Source organism: Camponotus floridanus, unplaced genomic scaffold (assembly GCF_003227725.1).
Source record: "Camponotus floridanus strain SB8 unplaced genomic scaffold, Cflo_v7.5 scaffold65, whole genome shotgun sequence".
NCBI lineage: Eukaryota > Metazoa > Arthropoda > Insecta > Hymenoptera > Formicidae > Camponotus > Camponotus floridanus.
Window position 1 is genome coordinate 770,036 of NW_020229825.1, and position 25,049 is coordinate 795,084.

The 25,049-nt window shown below is 30.8% G+C and overlaps 2 protein-coding genes across 2 annotated transcripts; both read right to left on the reverse strand.

Moving 5' to 3' along the window:
- Positions 1-10,071: 10,071 nt before the first annotated feature.
- On the reverse strand, positions 10,072-16,265 carry LOC105250245 (AFG3-like protein 2). The gene is made up of 13 exons (XM_011256235.3): positions 16,056-16,265; positions 15,434-15,572; positions 15,026-15,341; positions 14,730-14,823; positions 14,492-14,657; positions 14,163-14,298; positions 13,968-14,086; positions 13,437-13,712; positions 13,138-13,365; positions 11,937-12,163; positions 11,686-11,862; positions 10,629-10,847; positions 10,072-10,538 (listed from the first exon to the last, which is right to left on the reverse strand). The coding sequence occupies exons 1-13, from the start codon at positions 16,140-16,142 to the stop codon at positions 10,254-10,256; spliced, it is 2,469 nt and encodes an 822-aa protein (XP_011254537.1). The 5' UTR covers positions 16,143-16,265; the 3' UTR covers positions 10,072-10,253.
- A 3,627-nt stretch (positions 16,266-19,892) lies between these two features.
- On the reverse strand, positions 19,893-24,448 carry LOC105250244. The gene is made up of 4 exons (XM_020027235.2): positions 24,141-24,448; positions 23,063-23,118; positions 22,036-22,867; positions 19,893-21,277 (listed from the first exon to the last, which is right to left on the reverse strand). Exons 1-4 carry the CDS (start codon positions 24,166-24,168, stop codon positions 20,043-20,045), a joined length of 2,151 nt encoding a protein of 716 aa, XP_019882794.2. The 5' UTR covers positions 24,169-24,448; the 3' UTR covers positions 19,893-20,042.
- Between the last annotated feature and the right edge of the window lie 601 nt (positions 24,449-25,049).

The window sequence follows — 25,049 nt, forward strand, 5'->3', positions numbered from 1 at the left end:
TAGTCAACAAGTTGCGCTTGAATTACATCCCTTTTATCTTACAAGTCTTGTTAGTTGCCTAAGGCGGTATAAGCGAGAAGGAAAAGTGACGCTTATTTTCTCTCTCGACGTATATTTTAAAACCCCTACTTACTTTTTTCTCCCCCATTTCTCCACGCGCACGTCCTTAAAGCGTTTCTAATATAACATATTTTGGTACGAAAAATTTTACGAGCGATTGTAAGATAGCGGGTGGGTTTGATCGAACTTAATTAATTAAACGCGTGGCGTACACGCTTATCGTTAACGAGATTAGCGCCCAGTAAGCGAGAGAAAGAGAGAGATTTAGTGATTTTAGTTAGTACAAAAGTATCAACACCAAGTAGACCTCGATCGCTTTTTTCGTCGTAGAAATATGCAGCGATAAACGGGAGGAGAAGTCATCTACGATTCATTTTCTTCCTTCCTCTCGAAAACGCGACGGGCAGGTAACGTCGAGATGCACCGAAATGTAAAAATAAGATATGAGAGAAATATACGTGGAATAAAAATTCACGACATTATTAATGCAATAATAATTGAACGAAGCAACGAAATTAATATAATAACGCGGATACGATAAAATAATTGACCTGGGAAACATAAGCGATTATTCGTCTTTAATTTGCTTATCGTGCATTGATCGTATTATCGATGTATCTATCGCAGGTTGGATCTTTTTCTTGCAATATGATGATGAAATGATAGAAGTTTTACAGAAATTGAAATTTTCCTTAAGCGAACTTTTAATTCATCTATTTCCCATACGGCACAGAAATATTGCAGAAATATTTCTTTGCAAGATTGCAACATTGCAGAAAGGTTGCAAAATGTTGCTGCAATATTGCAGCAATGATAAAATGTCCGCTTGTAGAAATATTGCAATGCAATATTGCAGCAATTACGATGCAACGTATTTGTAATATTAAAACGCGTTTTGCCACACATGCCGTTTTAAATTTAATAAATAAACTTTAAAAATATAAAAAAAAATGTTTAAGAAAGATAGGAAGAAATACTTTTAAAAAAACATCTATTAGTGTTTTTATTAGATGTTTCTTAAATATTTATCTCAACAATTATATTACAATTATTTTACATACATTCGACACCAGAATATTTTAATGCGTGCAATAAATGAATTATTTCCTATTTACCCATTCAATTAAGAAAAATCTGTTTAATATTCTGAAACCCAATGAAGGATCCAGATTATTAAACAAATTATTTGTTTAATAATCTAGATCCCTCATTAAAATTCAGAATATTACAAATTAATGTCTCTGCATTATCGCTGCAACATTACACTGCAGTGAGCAATATTGTAACATTGCAGCAACATTGCAGAAATATTTCTTTGCAAGATTGCAACATTGCAGAAAGATTGCAAAATGTTGCTGCAATATTGCAGCAACGGTAAAATGTCCGCTTGTAAAAATATTGCAATGCAATATTGCAGCAATGTTACGGGTGCAACGTATTTGTAATATTAAAACGCGTTTTGCTACAAATGCCGTTTTAAATTTAATAAATAAACTTTAAAAATATTTAAAAAATGTTTAAGAAAGATAGGAAAAAATGCCTTTAAAAAAACATCTATTAGTGTTTTTATTAGATGTTTCTTAAACATTTATCTCAGTAATATTACATACAATTATTTTACATACATTCGACACCAGAATATTTTATAATGCGTGCAATAAATGAATTATTTCCTATTTACCCATTCAATTAGGAAAAATCTGTTTAATATTCTGAAACTCGATGAAAGAACAAATTATTTGTTTAATAATCTAGATCCCTCATTAAAATTCAGAATATTACAAAATAATGTCTCTGCATTATTGCTGCAACAATACACTGCAGTGAGCAATATTGTAACGTTGCAGCAACGTTGCAGAAAGCTTCTGTGCTGTATGGGTTTCTACAGAAGACACACTCGTCGACATTGGGCTCGTATTTTGTTCTTATATTTCGTATCTCGACTCGTATAAAGTCGTCTCGCAAAAAAAGTAGATTAGTAGCCTTACGGGAAATCACGAAACACACGTAATTCTGCAACTCGGCCACGTTTTTTCGTAATATTTGAGATATTACCTATAAACACTCGTCTCTCTTGTACCGTATTACAATACTCGACAGTCAATCGAATCTATAATTAATAGAGTAACTCATAACGGTAGTCAATAATAGGAAAAAGATGTAACGTGAGGGAGGATCCGCGAGATCGTACCAAGTTGAGTCCCAAGTGAATTCCATCGAGGGTACGTGAACATCGTGGCACAGTTTACAGTAGTTTTAGTATCGCAGCGAAGAAGGGTGACAAGAAGTGAAACGATGTTTCGTGGCATGATTTCGTGTACCATATTTCGCGTACGTATTTGTACTCGCTGGTAACATAATAATTTTCTCAATTTGAAATTTGCGAATGAAACCCGCGAGATGACTGACAAATTTTCGTTCATAACAAAATGCATTATCGATCTCTTTACGATTTATCAGAGTTATTATCTTTTTGTAAATAAACGTTAAAGGAAAAATAAATCATAGAATTATATTAATATTAAAGAAAGAATAAATTATAAATAATAAATAGTAAATTAAAATAGTGAGTTAGAATAATAAATTATAAATTATAAATTAAACACTAGAGAAATAAAAATATTGAGATCTTTCATTATCTTTGTATTATTTGTATATAAATAATTATTAATATTATTGTTAATTTACAAAGGAGTTTTATTAATAGAAATATTTATTTATTATCATCGATCTCTATTTTATGTGAATTTAATCAAGCTATAACGCAAATGAAAATGCGTCCACGAAATCTTGCCACAAAATCGATACTCATCGACGCGAAACATTCAATGAAAGAAATAGAGCAAGAAAAGAACATTCCCTATTGCAATAGAATTTGTCGAAAGGATGAGCAAAAGTCACAGAACTGATACTCGTAAGCGCAAGATAGATGGGCACAGCTATTGCTATTTAAAAAGAGAAAGATACACAGATATGATTTAAGCCAGGCTCCAGGACGATCATGCCTTATACGTTTCTCACGTCTGGGCAAAGTTCTTCTGTATTACGTGTATCGGGTCTGAATGAAAACAACAGTAACCTCGCAAATTGGGCGCATTCGTCTTGGAACTTTTTCGTTTTAGACAAACAATATGAAGACATCAGACGCATTAATCCTTATCTGAGCAACCTAAACTAAAACAGCCACTTATAAAAATATTGTATAAAATAAAAATATATTTTGTTAATTTTATATATACAATATTTTTTATATAAAATATTTCAGTCATCTCTCTCCATATATATATATATATATATATATATATATATATATATATATTTGTTTTTAAACAATTAAAAAAATAATATAGAATTTTATAAAATTCTATATTCTATGTTAATTTTATAAAATTCTATATTCTATATTAATTTTATAAAATTCTATATTTTAATGGAAATTTATTTTAGAAAAGGAATAAGTTTATTTTGTGAATTTGATAAGTCAATATTGCCCAGATAAGGATTGATATATATTCATAATTATACATAAATTGTATGAAAACATTTTCTTCGATCTTACTGTATCAAAATATGAAGCAAGAGCAATTATTCGCATTTATATGGATCTGATCCTTTACAGTCGAACCTTTTTTATGATAAGACAAATGATATTATATATACATGTATCAAGTCGAATGTAAAGAGAGGAGCATCCGATAGAGAAGTAACATGCAAGCAACAATAATGTACGAATGAGATAGAAGGAGCGCTGTCGCACGTTATTATAAAAACTCCCAATTAAAGAGGACCAAGTTGCTAAACCGTTTCTATGCCACGCGCACGCAGAGCGAATTTAACAGTCGTCGTAGTATACATATATCGTCTTCGAGGTGATAAGAATCGTCAATATAAGCGATAGAGAGAATAACTTACTCAACTAATTGAATGTTAATATATCGAACGTAAAAAGAGAACAACGAAAATGTGACAAGCATTGTACACGTAAATATAAAAGTAATACAATTAGATACACAGAGAAGCAAGATACCCATCATATTTATTATATATTGTATAAATATATATATTTATATATTTATACAATATATGATATACAATTATATATATAATATAATAATTATATATTATATATAATTATATATATTTATATAATAATTATATATTATATATTATAATTTCAAATATATATATATATATATATATATATATATATATATATATATACAGGGTGTACCATTTTAAATAACGACCTCAAATATCTCCCGAATAATACGTTTTACAGAAAAATGTTTCAGACAAAAGTTGTATGGTTTCAAGAGGGTCATAAGATAGTATCATTGGTTTGACCTTGAAGAGTCATTTGAAGGTCACGTGAAGATCACTTCAATTTTTTTAAATGGAACACTCTATATATTTTTGCACATTCTTGTAGCTCATCTCAAGAGCTTTCCAAAACACTATAATTAAATTAGTTTTCATTAAGTATTTTCCGAGATATGAGGCTTGAAATCATTTCTTAATTTTACATAAACCGTAATATATCTAGTAAAATATTCATTTTTTCGATTATCTTGCCTTAATACTTTTATGTGCAAAATAATGAGAGGAATCAATTGGTGTAAAAAAACACATAGTTGTTTTAAAGAAAAAGTATGTAATTGTTAATTGCAAATTATTTGAGGTCGTTATTTAAAATGAGACACCCTTGTATATAATTATAATATAAATATATGTTATATACACACACGCACGCACACATAGATGTATATACATGTATGTATTAATTGACGGAATTACACTAAAACTCAAGAATTTTTATTCATTTTCAATTCGATCAAATCATATAAAAATTTACGTTTTATATGTTCGAATAAAGTATATTAAGATTATATTTGCTGCATTTTGGTGGGAGAAATAAAATAATGCATCTGTTGCGTAATATTTTCGACAACAAATAATGTGAAGCTCTTCGACTCTTATTGATTTAATCGCTCGCGCGTAAAGCGCTATATATAATTTATTTTCTGTTAAAATTGTTTCCATGCTCTTTTTCCGTTCCAGATTTTTGAAAAATGATAGACGGAATAAAACGAAAAGAATTTCAAATATGATTCCGTCAATTAATATATTTCCGGAATTATTGTACTTGATTCTAATGGAAAGCGAAGCAAAGAAATATGTCACGATAGTCAATGTATTAAGGAGATAAAATTGCGAAATTGCGCATTTTGTGCGCACATTCATACACATGTACACAAATTTGCGGAGAAGCAGGCATGATCACCGGCTAAACCTGGCTTTTCAAAAAAAAAAACGGGCGGAGAGGGAAAAGATAGAAAGAAAGAGAAAAAACGCATATAAGGAAACATAGGGTTTAGATTAGTGTGATACAAGGTACGACAAAGCAATAATTTAGTGATTGTACGATATACTTGATTAGCGAATTAGTGCTAAGTTAACGATACTTTCGAAATCTATAAATATTTACTCGATATAAATCGTATAGTTTTGTAGAAACGCTGGGAAGATTGCCATTTCAGAGTAAAACTGTCTTGGGATCAAAAATTTAGGAAAAAAAAGAAAAAAAAAGAAAAAAATTGGTAGTTTGAATGCGAATGAGCAGGGACAAAGAGCCGCAATACATATACATAAACTCTGATCAGAGAAATCCACTAGGATCTTTTTCTTTCGTATCGGCAAGAGACAAACTTTTCTTGAATAATTAAAAAAAAAAAATACAAAAGAAGAAGCAATCAACTGGTCCTGTTTCGAGAAGGTTGTGTGAGTTTTTCATAACGGAATGAGCTTTGAATAATTGAAATACTCGTTCGATTTATATCGACAAAAACCAAGATAGATACATCGCCTTTAAATTCCGATAGTATGATGCAATGCTTCATCATTAGAAGGTAAGAGTCATCTTATACAGGTGCCAAATTTATTTATGCCGAAAGAAAAAGATTTTGCGAAAAGACGCAGGAGAAAAAAAAACTGATTCATACTTGAATATTAATAATTCGAAGAGCAGAGCTTGTATCGCTTATAATCAGTGATTTATAACATTCGCTTATCTTCACATATTGCTGATGATACACCGTATATAATGAAAATCCTCACTTAAAGAAAGAGACTGAAATGAATATACAGGGTGGCCCCGAACGTTCCAGCCAGACTTTGAGATTTATAGATAGGAAATTTAATTCTGATCAAAAAATTTCTCATAAACATGGGTCAAAAAATGCTCCCTTATTAAGAAGTTATCGCTCAAAAACCTCTGATGAAGGAAGAGCAAAAGGTGAAAAGAAAATGAAATAAAAAAGATGAAACTAAATAAATTTCTTGAAAAAAAAATAAAAAATAAAAATAAAAATCTTTTTCTTTTATGAAAATAAAATAATTTTTTTTAACTAACTTTTATTTTATTTTCATAAAAGAAAAAGATTTTTATTTTTTATTTTTATCGTTCTTTTTAAAGAAATTTATTTAGTTTAATTTTCTTTTTACCTTTTGCTCTTCCTTCATCAGAGGTTTTTGAGCGATAACTTGTTAAGGAAGCATTTTTCGACCCATGTTTATAGAAAATTTTTTCTTCAGAATTAAATTTCCTATAAGATCTCAAAGTCTGGCTGGAATGTTCGGGGCCACCCTGTATAAGTCTTTTTTTATAATTTTGTTAAAACTATTCCTTCAAAAGAATTGTTTGGCATCATTATTAACTACTGACAGTGTATAATATCCAATGACAATTTGTCATTTTTAACAATATTATCGTGGAAAAAAAAAGAATTTGCATTTTATAGAAATGAGATCGCGTCAGCGGAAGGTTTACTCTGAACGTCAAAGTTTTAATGGAAGATGAAAGGAACGCGAAGAATTTATTGCTATCGGAAACTTGTAACCGTAAATAAATTTGTAGCGTAAATAAAAAAAGTGAATTGATAGAGGAATTCACTTCCTTCAACACATCCCGGAGCAACTTTATATATAAAATTTTTAGAAAATATACACACAACGCGCAATTTATTAGCAACGGTTCGATTTTTATATCGCGAGGCTTATTTTTCATCACGCATGGGTAAATTAATTTCTTAAACATCATTAAATTAACAAGAGATATCTCTGCAAATGCATCGCAATAAGAAATATTGTCTGCAAATGTATCGAAATAAATATATGCGACATGAGAAATATGATAAATCAGCCGTTTTATAAATCTTTATTTTTTTTCGAAATACGCGGAAACGCGTGTGCGAATCTATTATTTGCGATTTATCCTTATTTAAGTAAAGCCGATAATCCGATAATTGTACCATTGTAATGTCAAAATTGATTCATTATGCTATGTAATTTTTTCTCAGAGAAAATTTTGCGGATTATCATTACAAGAAACTTGTACGAAGGGTGATAAAGGTGAATATGCCAACTTTGGAACAATGTAACACCAAACTTCAACTAGAAATATGTACACGTCGCGCGTACTTTTTAATGTCAAACCAGACTTTATTAGTCATTTATAACGTCGTGTCGTTGCATCTGTACACCTATATTCGTCGATATAAGAAACGATGTCCCCTTTGAAGGGAACAAGGAGACACTGTGCTCAACATCTTCGCAGATTCAGTACCTGTCACGCGAGTATTTAAAAAAAAAAGAAAAGAAAAAAAAACATTCTAATCTCTTCAGATAATTTTTTAACACATTTAAAAATTTTTCCAGATTTCGCATTCTGATTTTTTGCGACGATTATTTTTCATTAAAATACTCAAACTAATAATCATCAGGTCGGATCTCGCGTGTCAGGTGTTGAATCGAGCGGAATTGACAAGACACGAAGAAGCACTCGCCCGAGATATGTAGGATAAAACGTTTTACGGATGACGACAAATATACGAGCTCGACCAACATGAGTGAACCACGAATAAAAAATTGCGGCGGATACACTTTTACAAATTTTACGTAGCACAAACCGCAGGAACGTTCCACGTCATTGCGGTGTCTCAACAAAAGCAATTTTACGTATATACAGAGTGGCCCCGAACGTTCCAGACTTTGAGATCTTATAGGAAATTTAATTCCGAACAAAAAATTTCCTATAAACATGGGTCGAAAAATGCTTCCTTAAGAAGTTATCGCTCAAAAACCTCTGATAAAGGAAGAGAAAAAGATGCAAAGAAAATGAAATGAGAAGAAAATGAAACTAAATAAATTTCTTGAAAAAAACGATAAAAATTAGAAATAAAAATCTTTTTCTTTTATGAAAATAAAATAATTTTTTTTTAACTAACTTTTATTTTAAACATGAATCGAAAAATGCTTCCTTAAGAAGTTATCACTCAAAAACCTCTGATGAAGGAAGAACAAAAGGTAAAAAGAAAATGAAATAAAAAGAAAATGAAACTAAATACATTTCTTGAAAAAAACGATAAAAATTAAAAACAAAAATCTTTTTCTTTTATGAAAATAAAATAATTTTTTTTTTTAACTAATATTTTAGCAATAGCACGTAATAATAGAAAATGAATAAAGACGTTTTTCAAGAAATTTATTTAATTTCATTTTCTTTTCATTTTCATTTCCTTTTACTCTTCCTTCATCAGAGGTTTTTGAGCGATAACTTCTTAAGGAAGCATTTTTCGACCCATGTTTATAGGAAATTTTTTCTTCAGAATTAAATTTCCTATAAAATCTCAAAGTCTGGCTGGAACGTTCGGAGCCACCCTATGTATATGTTTGTATATATATGTGTGTGTATATATATATATATATATATATATATATATATATATAATTTACAGCGATGTGCAATAAGCGACACACGTCAGACGTAATTAATTCGTACCCAGTAATGTAATGCAGAAGCCGATCGTGTTACTGATATGTTTCTTATCAATAAACTAAACCTTAAATATGGATTGCACATTGATTTATTCGATTTTATTTATTCCTATAATCTTGAAGTTTATTCTTCGAGAAGGTATATATCGTATATATGCTACTAGAGTGATCGGAGCAAGACCAATCACTTTTGCGTCGACGTGGTCTCTCTGTATGAATAGACAAATAGATCTTGGCGCGCTTTTCAAAGGCACACTCTATAGTTTCTTTCTCGCTAGTTTATGTTTGTTATATCACAATGGATTTCAAACAAAAAATAATTGATTCTTTCGATAACGAAAAACAACGAGTTTTCGTGCAAATTTACGTGTTGCAAGACCACAGCGCCCGCTTAATTCACCATAACCTAACAAAATTACTCGGAAAGAAAGCGATTTCATTGTCCACGATCAATAGTTGGCGTAATCAACTCCTTGCAGGTGATTTGGCAACTGAAAGAGGACATGGAGGTGATCGAAGTGATCACGCTGTTCGAGCTCAACGTGTTGCAGCAATTCAAGACTGCTTTGACGAATAGAGACACTGGTCTTTGAGGTCTTTAGCGGCACGAACAGGAATACCCTACACCACCGTTCAGTCCATCGTCCGCGATGAGATGAAGATGAGAAAAGTTCTCGGGAAGTGGGTACCTCATGTAGCGCGAGTTGAGAGGAAGATAGTTCAGTGATTGGGATGAGTTCAAGACGCATCTGGACGCAGCTGTGCAGTTACTCAACTCAACTGGCCGTATAACTGCAATACCTCGTCTGGCAGAGAGATGGCAGCGGGTGGTTGAGCTTGAAGGTGCATACCTCTGATGTGCCAATTCTCAATCGGTTGAATTTTCATAATAAAAATCTTAATTCAAAAGTGATTGGTCTTGCTCCGATCAACCTAATATTTTAGAAAAATGTGAGAATTAATAAATATGTAATAATAAAATCGTCCACCTCTTATTCCAGCAAAATATGTGAAGGGTGATGACAAAATTATGTCAAAGAAATGTATCGAAAAATTAACCAAATATCTACATAATTTTATTACTATAACGCAAGAGATCGTAAGATTTAGTGTTATTTCGTACAATATTATTCTAATATGATGATGAAAATGGATTTACGTGAGAAAAAAATTGTAGAATACTGTAATTTCGATTTAATTACAAGAAAACACATAAGAGCGTCACGTCAAACTGACGGCTTCATCATATACAACAGCTGATGCAGCTGAATATACTGTTAAATATCCGGAAACTTATATTGTTGTTGATTGTGTATTTCGAACTATTATACACAGCAGTTGCGAGACTAAAATATTACAAGTTATAATCGTTGCTGCGGCTGTTTATTACTGGAGGCTGCTTTAGAAGGCTGCACCTGCTCGCCAGACTCCGCTGATTTGTTCTTTTTGTCACCGTCCTCGGGGGACTCTTCTTTAGGTTTGTTCCATTCTTTCAAACCTTCCGGTAATGTAGTATCTTCTTCAAAGGATCCAGTACCTTCGACGAATTCTTCATAGGTGGATTTCTCGCGGAAGGGCCGAGGACCAAGTAACTCGATCATATCGTCCCTGCTTAAAATTTCCTGCTTCAACAATCGCTCGGCAACCTGAAATTGATGTCAAGTTATTTATTGACAGCTTGACGCGCACGTAAACTCATTTTACTATTTAAATAGATGATATAATATTGCTTTTACCTTAATTACGTTTTCTTTGTGCTCGTTTAGAAGGGTTCGTGTTCGCTTATGCGCCCTATCGATCAAATCTCGGACCTCATTGTCAATAAGTTGCGCGGTATATTCGGAATACGGTTTGTCCAGGACCATATCTCCCGGCTTCGGCATTTGAAAGCTGACATTGCCGACCTTCTCATTCATACCATATTGCATAATTTGGGCATACGCAATTTCTGTGATCTTTAAAACAAATCCGAAATATACTGATCAATTCGATGAGATAAAAGATATCAAAAAACATTAAAATGTAGAACATGAGAGTAAAAATTCCGTTTCATTATTCTTACAGTTAATTATGATCAGTGTTTGCTGGTATCTAGATAAAATTATTTAGATAATTATCTAGATAAAGAAATGGATCATCTTTATCTTTAACTAGATGAAGAAATACAAAGTATCTTTATCTTTATCTTAGGTAAAAAATATATGTCATCTTATCTAAAAATTGTCTAAGATGACGTTTTCATTATGCAAAAAAGTTTTCCAGGCAAGCTTCTAAAAATCTATCTAAAATATCTAAAATATATTTTTTATTTGGAAAATAATATTACAAATATACTTTATGTTGTACTTGTTTTACTTAAATTTGTGCAATGCATTAATATATATTTTATAAAAATGATATATGTATTGTTACACATTGATTATTATATTATAAATATATTAAAAATATATTATAAATATAAATTAATAAATAAATATTTATCATATCATTTATATACTTTTTTATTATTATTTAAATATTCTTTAGAAAAAGAGAAAGAATATGTATTTATGATTTTAATATCCCATTTATAATCTATGTCACATTTTTTACAAATATTTATAGTCTTATAAAATAAACAAAAATATTTGGATAATTATCTAGATTATTGCAATAATCATCTCATCTTTCATCTAGATTAAGTAAAAGCAAAATCATCTTTATCTCATCTAAGATAAATTTACGGATTTTTATCCTTATCTTTATCTAGATAATTTTGAAATTATCTACAGCAAACACTGATTATGATAATACCTTTTGTAAATCATCCTGAGCGCCTGTGGTTATGCGACCGAAAAAGATCTCTTCCGATACTCGTCCACCGAGCGTCATGCACATTCGATCGAATAATTGTTCCTTCGTGTAAAGATACTGTTCACGTGGCAAATACTGGGCATATCCTAATCCTTTACCGCGCGGAATAATAGACACCTGAGGAAGATAAAAAAAGTCTGATAATAGCAAAGAAATTGTATTTGCTGCGAAAAATAGATAAAATACAGTACCTTCAGCAGCGGATCCGCATACTCTAAGAACCAACCGGCTACCGCATGACCTGCTTCATGATACGCGACCGTCTTCTTCTCCTCAGGTTGTAATACATTGGTCTTCTTCTCCATACCAGCAACTACCCTCTCGATAGCTTGTTCAAAATTTTTCAGTTGAATATTATCATTCAAATCTCTTGCCGCGATTAGAGCCGCTTCATTGCAAACGTTCGCGATATCAGCTCCTGAAAATATCTATACATGACGTCCTGACAGTTTTCATTTAGTTTTCATTCTGGATATAAATATTTGTTAATATTTATCTACTCTTATACAGGGTGTTTCAGACCACCCGTACCACCCATTTAAAAGCTAGAAAAGTGGTTATTTCAAAAAAGTAAAAACATTCTCTTTTTAAATCAGGTGCGCTCTATCGAATGGTGATATTTTCAACTTCTGGTTCCGGCCAGAAATAGGCGATTCAGATCGAAAGTGCATTTTTTTAAATGGAATCCCCCATTTTTTATTACATATTCGTGCAGCTTATCTCGAGAGCTTTCCAAAACACTATAATAAAGTATTTCTTCATTGACTACTTTTCGAGTTATGAGGCTTAGAATCATTTCTTAATTTTACATAAATCATAAAATATCTTGTAATATTCATTTTTCGATTATCTTACCTTAATACTTTTATGTACAAAATAATGAGAGGAATCAATTGATGTAAAGAAAACATACAGTTGTTTTTAACAAAAAATATGGAATTGTTAATTGCAAATTACATATTTTTTCTTCGAAACAACTATGTGTTTTCTTTACGCCAATTGATTCCTCTCATTATTTTGTACATAAAAGTATTAAGATAAGATAATCGAAAAATGAATATTTTACAATATATTTTACGGTTTATGTAAAATTAAGAAATGATTTCAAGCCTCAAAGCTCGAAAAGTACTTCATGGAAAAATAATTTATTATAGTGTTTTCGAAAGCTCTCGAGGTAAGCTACAAGAATATGCAATGAAAAATAGGGGATTCCATTTAAAAAAATGCACTTCCGGTCTGAATCGCCTATTTCCGGCCGGAACCAGAAGTTGAAAATATCACCTTTCGATTTTTGAAATAATCACTTCTCTAGCTTTTAAATAGGTGGTACGGGTGGAAACACCCTGTATATATATTTTTTTTATTACAAACATATTCAATACAATTACATACCTGTAAACCCAGGGGTCAAAGAAGCCATTTTTCTCGCTAACTGATCTTTGTCTAATAAAGTTTTCAAAGGAGCTAAATGCACTTTGAAAATGGATGCCCGTCCTTTGATATCTGGCGCTGGCACAAATATTTGCCTATCAAATCTTCCAGGTCTAAGTAACGCCTTGTCTAAAATGTCTACCCTATTAGTGGCCGCTAATACCACCACATTAGTCGTCGTGTTAAATCCTTAAAGAAGATACTGAACATTAAAAATTATTCTCCTAATTTCAATCTCTTCATAGCTGCATAGAACATACCATCCATTTCTACCAAGAGTTGATTCAATGTATTTTCTTGCTCAGAATGTCCTGCAAAATTTCGACCTCCTCTTTTTCGTCCAACCGCATCAATTTCATCAATAAATAATATACACGGTGCATGCTTCCGTGCCATAGAGAACATATCGCGCACTCTGGATGGACCAACACCAACAAACATTTCCAAGAATTCCGAACCGGATACTGTGATGAATGGTACGTCCGCTTCACCAGCCGTAGCTTTGGCTAACAAAGTTTTACCAGTACCAGGCGGCCCTGAGAAAAATAACTTATATTCACTTGTAGCGTTTCAAATTCGACGACATATTTTAAATATAAAAAGTTCATTCTCTCCTTCCTTTAATTATCTAAAATTAATAATCTTAATTTTATTAAATTAATAATCTTAATATTATTAACTATCTGAAATTAACTATTATTATTAACTATCTAATATTTAATAATCTTAAATATTATTAAACATTATTAATCTTAAATAAAATTACATTTTATTTAAATTATTAAAGTTACCTGTTAACATGGCGCCTTTTGGAATCTTAGCTCCGAGATCTATATATTGCTGCGGGTTTTTTAAGAAATTTACAAACTCCATAATTTCAATTTTAGCCTCTTCACATCCAGCTACATCTCTAGTAATGAGATTTACATTAATGAACAAAAAATGAAAAATAAAACTCATATAATGACAAATTGTTTATTACTTACTTAAATCGTACACCAATATCTTTCGAATTTATTAGTTTTGCAGTTGATTCCATTACTGTACCAAAAAGTCCACCTCTTTTACCTCCTTTACCGATCATTGCTTCCGCAGATCTTCGCATAAAGTAAATGAGCAATCCTAAAATATATATATTTTATATATATATATATATATATATATATATATATATAGATTATATTTTTTTGATACATAGAATACGTAAAAATTATTTTGCTATTATAATAATTATAATAATTATAATAATTAACAAAATAATTATAATAATTATAATAATTATAATAATTAACAAAATTAATAATTAATTATTTACCCAACATGAAAATTTGTGGCAAATATGTTACTATATTTGCAGTTTCTACTTCATTTTTGTAAACCACAGGAATATAATTCTCAGGTCCCATGTTTAATTCTATTTGTGCATTTTCTAGATTTCTTTCAAAGGTATCAGTACTTCCAATATTGAACCACAATACATCCTATAAAAAATATAAATTCTAATACTGACAAATAAGTGAACTCCACCACTGATTTCACAAGGGCAAACTTACAGAGCCATCGACAGTATGTCCAGGTAAAAGTCTTACTCGCACCCACTTTTTGTTTACTACTTCTAATTTGTCAACCAGACCTTTGCTTAAATAACTAAAAGAAAGAAAGATGTGATAATATTAGCATGATTATAAGTATTAACTTATGATTTTAAAATCAATATATACAATATATATCAATATATAATATTAGCATGATTATAAGTATTAACTTATGATTTTATAATCAATATACACTTGCTATTTTATCGAAATATATTAAGGATAATTACATATAATTTATAAATATAATTTACTTGTATGTAAATTCTCTCCATGTGATCTCCTTTTGATTGAGGTCCTGGGAAAGTATATACGCAAGTATACCAGTTACTCCAAGTGCACCCAAAATCATAAATGTCTTATCCTTGTCGCCACCTTCGAACGATTTACCTCCTCGCTTTGAACTATCACTAAAAACTTTAAATGTCCACTCAAAACCTGAATCTTTGGAACTCGATGATGAACTGGAGGTAGACGAAGAAGGTTTCTGCGCAGTAGCTTTCTTACTCGATGCTTCTTCCGCCTTTTTAGCAACATTTTCAGCGCTACTTTCAGCACTTTTAGCTCCACCTATATCGACAGTATTATATTATAATCACTTATTCGAAGCTATACAAATTGATTTTAAAAAAAGGAGAGCTAAATGAAAAAATATCAGGAACCTGGTTTGAAGAATTTTTCGAATCCTTTAGGAGGCTGTTTACAAAATAATCTCCATTTCTGCTGCAACTCTTCAATCATAGATAATGTTGTGCCATTTTTAAACATGCTTCCATGCCATAGAGTTAAGTGTCGCCTCAACTGAAAAAATAAATTAACTCAACGTTATTGTTTTAGTGGCAAAAGAAATTTGAAAAAAAATGACAAGATTTATGTCACCATCTTTCATTTTTCAGATATATAATCTCCCAATGAAAAGTAACAAACCAGTTGATGTACTATAAATTAGGTCAAGATTAGAAAGATGTAAGAGACAACAAACACGTGAATGCTTCTCATTTAGAATTATTATTAATTATTAATTAATTATTATTTATTATTCATTATCAATTATTATTATTTATTAATAATTATTAATTAATTATTATTTATTATTAATTATTTATCTAATGTTTATAGACCGTGAATACGTTAATCGCGGAAATTCAGGATTGCGTAAAACGACCGAGCAGCATGATGACATTTGTCGTGTCACTTTCGTAAAAACGCGCAACACGACGATTATAGTGCGTTACATCGCGAATATCACGGACACGGGGTATGGACGACAGGTTATGACGGTACCTGAAGCGTGTCGAAATAACCTTTCTGAGTGGACCTGAGGATCAGTCTTTCCAGTTTACTGGCCGACGAGAGCATCTGGTGCGCCATGCTTGGGGGGGGGTGTCAACCTGAATGGGCCCGCGATGGGATTTTTGGTCTCGTCTTATCAACGTTTCGAAAAATCTCTGCGACGTACTACCGGCCGCGAGCAACCATTTCAGTTACTGGTGGTTACTGGTGATACCCGCGGCAGTGTTTCGATTAGGGATTCCGTGCGCGCGCATGTGCGGCTCTGCGCATGCGCGACCGTGAAAGTCCAATGTAATTTCACAAGTCGTGCATGCGCAGAACTGCATATGCGCGCGCACGGAATCCGCGACTCTCGAGGCGAGGACGGCAGGCATTGGCTCCGGATCCCGAGCGCCGGTGCTGTCGTCATCGGGACATGTGTATAATAAGATTCCGACTCCGAAATCCTTATCTCTTGATGTTCTTCGTTGATTTTTAAAATTTTCTCTTTTTTTCGAAATTTTTCCGAATAAACTGAAATTTGTTAAAAGAAAAAGCAATCATATTTACCTCCTCGCCGTGCGATATCTTTTCGATTATTATAATTCCCTCGCAGAGAATATACAGGGTGTTTCAGACCACCTGCATTACCCATTTAAAACCCAGGTAGAACGTGAAACTCATGACATCATTATGACGTCACCTAAAAGTTTTTCGAAAAATCATAATAATCTCATTTGATGTAGGCCTTTGGCAATGTTTTGGTGACTTATTAATATCATTTTTTATTATATATTACGCAATTACGTGTTTATTTAATTATTCATGTATATTTTAATTATATTTAAGCAACATAATCTTTTTAAAATTATATAATGCGATTGAATTTAAAAATTTATGATTCTTTTTGTCATCTTTAACTCATTTTTTAATCATTTTAGTTTAGATAACTTTTAAGTGATAAATAAAATCATGATGGCGTCATAATGATGTTATTATGAATTTCATGTTCTACCTGGGAAATTAGAGAAGTGGTTATTTCCAAAAAGTAAAAACATATTCTTTGGGTGCTTTCCAGCAAGCAACACAGGCGACACTGTGTCGCTACAGTGTCGACACAGGTGCTTTCCAACTACGACACAAGTCGACACAATCGTACACAGCAAAAATGCTGTGTTCGCCTGTGTCGTCGTTTTGTAGCACCCCAGTGAGTGCCAACATAACACTTCATATTTGGTATCATTAATTTTTTAAGAATGGTATTGCGTGATATTGCGTCCGAAAGACATCAAAAGACGACTTAAAGACATCTAGACGTCTTTAAGACGACATAATGTTGTGTAGGAACGTTCTGAAAATTTAGACCTAGTGACAACTATTAAAAGTGACTGCCCTGCACTCTAGTGGCAAAATAAAAAAGCTAAAAAGCGTTCCAGCTACAAGTCGACACTGTGTAACACTGTGTCACACAGTGTATCACTGTGTTACCATAGCTGGAAAGCACCCTTTATAAATCGGGTGCGCTCTCTCGAATGGTGATATTTTCAACTTCTGCTTCCGGCCGGAAATAGGAGATTCAGACCGAAAGTGTATTTTTTTAAATGGAACCCCCTATTTTTCATTGCATCTTCTTTTAGCTTACGAGAGCTTTTCAAAACACTATAATAAATTATTTTTCGATGAAGTACTTTTCGAGTTATGAGGCTTAGAATCATTTCTTAATTTTACATAAACCATAAAATATCTTGTAATATTCATTTTTCGATTATCTTACCTTAATACTTTTATGTACAAAATAATGAGAGGAATCAATTGGTGTAAAGAAAACATATAGTTGTTTCTAAAGGCTATAGCACACACTTTCCATAAGACATGACAGTAAGGTTTCGACCAATCGCGTTGCTCAATTTGGCCGTCCGTAACCAAATTGAGTAACGTGATTGGTCGAAACCTTATTGTTATGTCTTATGGAAAGTGTGTGCTATAGCCTTAAGAAAAAATATGTAATTTGCAATTAACAATTCCATATTTTTTCTTAAAAACAACTCTGTTTTCTTTACACCAATTGATTCCTCTCATTATTTTGTATATAAAAGTATTAAGGAAAGATAATCGAAAAATGAATATTTTACAAGATATTTTTATGGTTTATGTAAAATTAAGAAATGCCTCATAACTCGAAAAGTACTTCATGGAAAAATAATTTAGTATAGTGTTTTGGAAAGTTCTCGAGGTATGATACAAGAATATGCAAAAATAGGGGGTTCCATTTTCAAAAAATGCACTTTCGGTCTGAATCGCTTATTTCCGGGAGGAACCAGAAGTTGAAAATATCACTATTCGATAGAGTGCATCCGATTTATAAAGAAAATGTTTTTACTTTTTTTAAATAACCTTCTCTAGCTTTTAAATGGGTGGTACGGGTGATCTGAAACACCCTGTATATCTTAGTGGGTTTAGTTAGCAATTCAGTTTCACAGTTAATTATATTATGAATAAAAACCAATAAAAGTATTCCAATACAACGCCATAAATATATGTTTTAAAAAGGTAATGATGTCATTAATTTTAATACTCTTTATACATTCTGACTTATTTTATAGAATATACTCTTCTTCACTTGTTGCTGATTTCTTTGTTTTATGGTTTTCAGGAATATCTGTCTTCTTTTGGTTTGACTCATTGTGTATGGCCAAATGAGACGATTTCTAGATTTAAGATTCTCTAAGAAATTCTCTTAGCTGCCGAGAATAGATCAAGAATTAACAACCGATATTTTACTCGATGGTAGTGAAATAATTAAGATATTGTAATATATAGAATGATATCCTGACGTGCTCCCGCGGCTTCCAGCCAAGCCTCCGCTCTTCATTCTCTAATTTCTGTCTTGATCTGCTCCAGTTTTCCTGCTGTCAATTGGGCGATATTTTTTGAATTTCGAGATACCGAAAATTCGCAAATGCAGCGCAGATGCTGGACGGCTTTTTCTCCACTATGGAGGGATGCAGGCTCTGAGAAGTTTATTGTCAGGCTTTTTGCCCTTGTAACGGACGACCTAGAAAAACACGTCACAATATATATTATTATTCATATTTATTATAGATGTTATTTTGTATTTATAAAATTCATTTTCTATAAAAAATGAATGTTAGTAAATACACAAAGTTTAATAATATTTAATATATATTTATGATATAAAATACATGTGATTTTAAAAATACACATAAAAATACATATTAATTGTTTTAAAATTAAAAAGAGAGAAACAAAAAAATGAATGTAAAAAATTTCATGTCAATTTCAAATTTTTATACAATGGAGACACAAAAAATCATCAAAATGTATCTTGAAATTTTGCTTAATTTTAAAATTTAAAATGAAATTTTTTTATATCAATATATATTCTACTGTGATATATATAAGAATAAATATTTTTGAATATAATATACTATCTCTTAAATTCTCTTTTAAATTTATATTTTATAAAGAGAGTTATAATTAGTACTGAGATATAGTGTAAAACACACACACACACACACACACATACGTGTACAACTTTTATTAATCTACTAATTGATACATTGTTTATGAAATTGCTTATTTCTACAAGAATGATATAAAATACATGTGATTTTAAAAATACACATAAAAATATATATTAATTGTTTTAAAATTAAAAAGAGAGAAACAAAAAATCATTTCAAAATATACCTTGAAATTTATCTTAATTTTAAAATTTTAAATGAAATTTTTTTATATTAATATATATTCTACTGTGGTATATATAACATTTTTTAATGTAATGTACTGTCTCTTAAATTCTCTTTTAAATTTATATTTTAAAGAGAATTATAATTAGTAGTTTACTGAGATATAGTGTAAAATGCACACACACTTACACATACGTGTACAACTTCTATTAATCTACTAATTAATACATTATGTTTCTATGAAATTGTTTATTTCTACAAGATTACATATAATATATGCGCATTATATCTAATTTATGTTTTTACTCAATTTGTCCGCATTAACTTCTATATATTTTGCAAAGGCATTACAAAGATTATTAAGTATCATGTCAATGGCTTCCGAAACGGCAGTGATAATCTTTTGTAAAATATTGGAGCCTGAATTGCTTCGCACGCGATAATACGAAGATATGCCCCATTGCTTTAAATTTGCTTTACAATATTGCCAGACGAGAATAAAAGCCATGAGTAAAAAATCGCTTTTATCTCTAGAACGTTTCATTAATTTTTCAACAATTTTGAATAGTTTTATCAGACATTCTTGATTGATTTTCATAGAACTCATATCTTTAAGAAGTGGTTCAAAGTCGGGAAGCAATGGCAAATTTTTGCTCTTGGGACAAGCATCACTCATATAAAACTTACTTAATAAATCCATAAATACTTCTTTTAACGGATTAGCGGTAGAATCATTAACATTGTTTTGGAAACAAGAGGCATTATTTGAATGAATTTCAAATATATCCGAATTTTCGAAGAAACGAACAACATATTCAATAGGATCTAACAATATAATACCGTTGACTTTTAATTTACCCTGTTCGAACGACCATATAATATTACTTGTGACCTGGTTTAATTTTTGATCATAAACAATAGACTGATTAACAGGCTGATTAACAGACATCTGTTCACGATGTCTTATATATTTTATCACATCCGCGTTCTCAGATATTTTACATGTATTATTCTCCGCAGCTTTTCGTGCAACGCGATTAAATTCCTTACGAAGATTTCTCTTACGTAAAGTTTCTTTGTAATCATTTATGACTTTACCTTGGGTATTCTCAATGATATCATTGGCGAATTGAATCTTTACTACAGTGCCAGCAAAAAACATAACATGTATCGCAAAATTTAACACGTCTACACTATTAATCTGACTCTTGTCCGTCATATATTTATCTACTATGTAATAACTCTGATATACAATACCGGCGCCATTCAAGAGTAGATTGCCACCTTGCACGGTATTAAATGCTACTTTTACGAAGTTAGGTATTATTTTACCCTTTGCAACAGCGTTGGACAGAGCAGCTGAACCTCCTAGCGCTCCTAAACTAAATGTTGTACCAATTATGCTAAGCCAATGAGGTAATGCCTCTTTATCCAAAATAGGTTCCTCGTGGATTATACGATCTGCCAATTGCTGAGAAGATCGGCCGACTGTCCAAATACCGCTTGCACCAGTAGTAACAAGACCTATAATATATATTACAGAATATGTTTCAGAAACAAAATATACAAATTCCCAAAATTCATATTTTAATATACAGGGTGTCCCAAAAGTCGCGAACCGGTCGAATATTTCATAAACTATGCACTTTAGAAAGAAATGTTTCAGACAAAAGTTGTATGGCTTGAAGGGGGCCATCAGATATTGGCAATGATTTGAAATGGGAGAGTCATTTGAAAGTCACGCGAAGATCACTGTCAATTTCTTAAATAAAACTTCCTATTTTTTATTACATATTCGTATAGCTTATCTCGAGAGCTTTCCAAAACACTATAATTAAATATTTTTTCATTGAGTACTTTTCGAGTTATGAGGCTTGAAATCATTTCTTAATTTTACATAAACCGTAAAATATCTTGTAAAATATTCATCTTTCTATTATCTTACTTTAATACATTTATGCACAAAATAATGAGGAATCGATTGGTGTAAAGAAAAAACATAGTTGTTTTTAAGAAAAAAATATGTAATTAGCAATTAACAATTACATATATTTTTTTAAAACAACGATACTTTTCTTTTCACCTTCTGCTCTTCCTTCATCAGAGATTTTTGAGCGATAACTTCTTAATAAGGAAGCATTCTTTGACCTATGTTTATGGGAAATTTTTTGTTCAGAATTGAATTTCCTATAAGATCTCATAGTCTGGCTGGAACGTTCGGGGCCACCCTATATGTGACAAATTGATATTACATCAATTATACATATTTTATGAGAACTGACCTGTCATAACAGCAATTGGTGCAAGAGGTGTAAACAATGATGCGACACATAAACCAACTGTGCTTCCTAATCCGGTAATACCAGAAACAATATCCACTCTATTACAGATTACTGATGTCCATCTGCATGCTGGAGATTCTGTGATTTCGAGCCAAACTGTGGAATAGTCTTCTGTTATCGGGTAGGACACATCTGCTTGATAAAAGCCATCTTTGGGAAGAACCATAGTACATTTTGGTAAATTATTGTTTTCTACATAATCTATCCAACTCTTATACACTCTGCCACAAGTATCAATGTACCAAATTTCATAATCATTTTTATTTTCGATTTTCGTACTTTTTTTTGAATATTTTGACGTCTCAGATTTTTTCTGAATATTTCTTCTAATTGTAAAAATTGGAATAGACGATATTGTAGGTTCTTTTTCTTCTTCTTTTTTTTCTGTCTTTGTTTCTTTATTCATTTTCTTTTTTACTTCTTTTTCTTTCAGAGAAAATATTACATTGTAAATTATACCAAAGTAAATTGGTTGGGTGTTATTAGTTCCTATTGTATATTCGCATATCTTATTATATATTATATCTATGACATTTTTAGCTTTTTCATCATATTTTATTGTGTCAGCTATGTCTGCATCTATGTCACTTATATCTTCTGATTTCTCATTGCTCACGCATAAATCATATAAACAATATTCTGGTAATCCATAAATCGCATAACCAATATTCTGTCGTAAAAACTTATGTTCATTAAATTGATACTCTATGCACTCAGGAAGTAATTCGAAGAAGCATTGCTGCTGTTCAATAGCAAGGTTCTTCATTTCTTCCTGAAGGAAAAAAAAATATATATATAGTCAGTTTCATTAGTTAATTTCAAATTCTAAAAATATGATATATTTGGAAAGATAAACACAAATAAACATTAATTATAATAAAATAATATTAATATAATGATTCTAAATTGAGAATATTTCAATATAAGATTATATAAGATCATATTTATTCTAAAATCAAGAGCTTACCCAAAGCATATCTGTGACTGTTTTGTTATTTGTAGAATTTGGAGACTCCTTCTTTTCTACAAATAAAATTATTAATTATTAATTTGCATATGGTTTTACTGAAAATAACTTAGCAATTTATAATATCAAAGTAGAAATTGTAGATTTATTTAATGAATTAACATTTAAAAGTCTCTTTTTGAAAATTTTGTAATCTACTTATACTTCTATATTTATATACTTATGCTATACACTTCTATTGATCTGTCAAAATACGTGTCCTATTTGCATATTCTATCTTATTTAACGAGATGATATCTCAATTTTTTAACTTTGCAAAATGATCTCATATTTTATTCTAATGTTTTATGCCAATGCTAATACTTTTTTAAGTAAAATATTAAAGTAATATTATGATATTATGTTACAACATTCTTGATTTAATTGAAGCACGCTACTATAATTCTTGTCATCGCAATGTTTTTTATATTTATCATCTGAAATAGCTGTTATCATATTTTTCACTACTTCCGAATTAACCGAAAATATCGCAAAAAATTCCACAATAATTTCTATGAATTATAATCTTCTATAAACTGATATATTACAATTTCCCGGTAAAATTTTAAATCAGATTCTAATGATGAACGAAGAGATTTTATAGTTTATTGTCACATTCTGCTTTCGGGCATAAAAATAGGCATATTAATTTTATGTAATTTGTAACGATTGCATTTCTGTACATGCTCCATCTGCCAAAAGAAACATCCTGATTCAGGTAGAACATGAAACTCATGACATCATTGACATCACCATGATTTTATTTATCACTTAAAAGTTACCTAAACAAAAATGATTGAAACATGAGTTAAAGATGACAAAGAGAATCATAAATTTTTAAGTTCAATAATCGCATTATATAATTTTAAAAAGATTATGTTGCTTAAATATAATTAAAATATACATGAATAATTAAATAAACAAGTAATTGCGTAATATATATAAAAAATTATATTATTATTACAGGCAAGATTTAATTTAGCGAAATAATTACACATAATAAGAGAAAGAGAGAACATAGAAAACATTTTTTTGTTACCTTTTTCTTTATTTTTTGATATACACATTTTAGCAAAATTATTTTTTCTTCTATGACTTGGCACCGATTGAACACAGACAATCTCTTGAACAATACCTATTGAACGAGAAATGATTGTACACTTGGCTGGAAGTCAATTTTATCAATGTTAAACGTCGACTAAAATCAGCAACAAGTAGATGAAAAGAACAAGAAAATGAAATGCAAAGTCAGCAAAGTAGATAACAATGAGATGCAAAGTCAGCAAAGTAGGTAATAATGAGATGCGAGAAACAACGGTGAATACCCCGGTAGACATTTTGATTTAACTTTCGCTATTTTTCTAACAGTATGAGCGGGAAATGGCGGGAAACTATCCGCTCTTTGCCTATAGTGTACGTCACGTAAACTATAGATTTTCAGTATTGGCAGTGAATTTTAGAACACAGCCTTAGGCTAATATTACATTTGTCGTACGACAAATTTTTTAAGCACATTGATTGGTTGCGGGATAATAATTTTTTGAATCTTTAAAAATTTTCTATTCTGCAGCCAATCAGTGTGCTTAAAAAATTTATCGTACGACAAATGTAATATTAGCCTTAGGCTGCGTTTCAAAATTCACTGCCAGTACTGAAAATCTATAGTGTACGTCACGTAAACTATATATTTTCAGTATTGGCAGTGAATTTTGGAACGCAGCTGTGGCATTTTCTGATTTCGTTTTATGAAATCTCTGTAAAGTTAGCCGGCCAACATTAACTTTTAAAACTTTTTTATTGACGAATCAATTGTTGGTGGTTTCTTGGTCTGTCATATCTTGGTGAGGTTTGGTAACATATAAAATTAATTTTTAAAATTTTTCATAATATGTCAAAATAACTTTTTATATTTACTATTTAAATAAAATAAAATTTATCATTATAATTT

Excerpts from the sequence above, each read along its gene's own strand:
- LOC105250244 (XM_020027235.2), bottom strand. The coding sequence starts at position 24,168 with ATGTGTATATCAAAAAATAAAGAAAAAG. Across the intron at positions 22,868-23,062 it reads CAGTCACAGATATGCTTTGG|GAAGAAATGAAGAACCTTGC; the intron begins GTAAGCTCTTGA and ends TTTTTCCTTCAG. Across the intron at positions 21,278-22,035 it reads ACCAATTGCTGTTATGACAG|GTCTTGTTACTACTGGTGCA; the intron begins GTCAGTTCTCAT and ends TATATATTATAG.
- LOC105250245 (XM_011256235.3), bottom strand. The coding sequence starts at position 16,142 with ATGGCGCACCAGATGCTCTCGTCGGCCAGTAAACTGGAAAGACTGATC. Across the intron at positions 13,366-13,436 it reads ACTCTTGGTAGAAATGGATG|GATTTAACACGACGACTAAT; the intron begins GTATGTTCTATG and ends ATCTTCTTTAAG. Across the intron at positions 12,164-13,137 it reads TTTGACCCCTGGGTTTACAG|GAGCTGATATCGCGAACGTT; the intron begins GTATGTAATTGT and ends AGATATTTTCAG.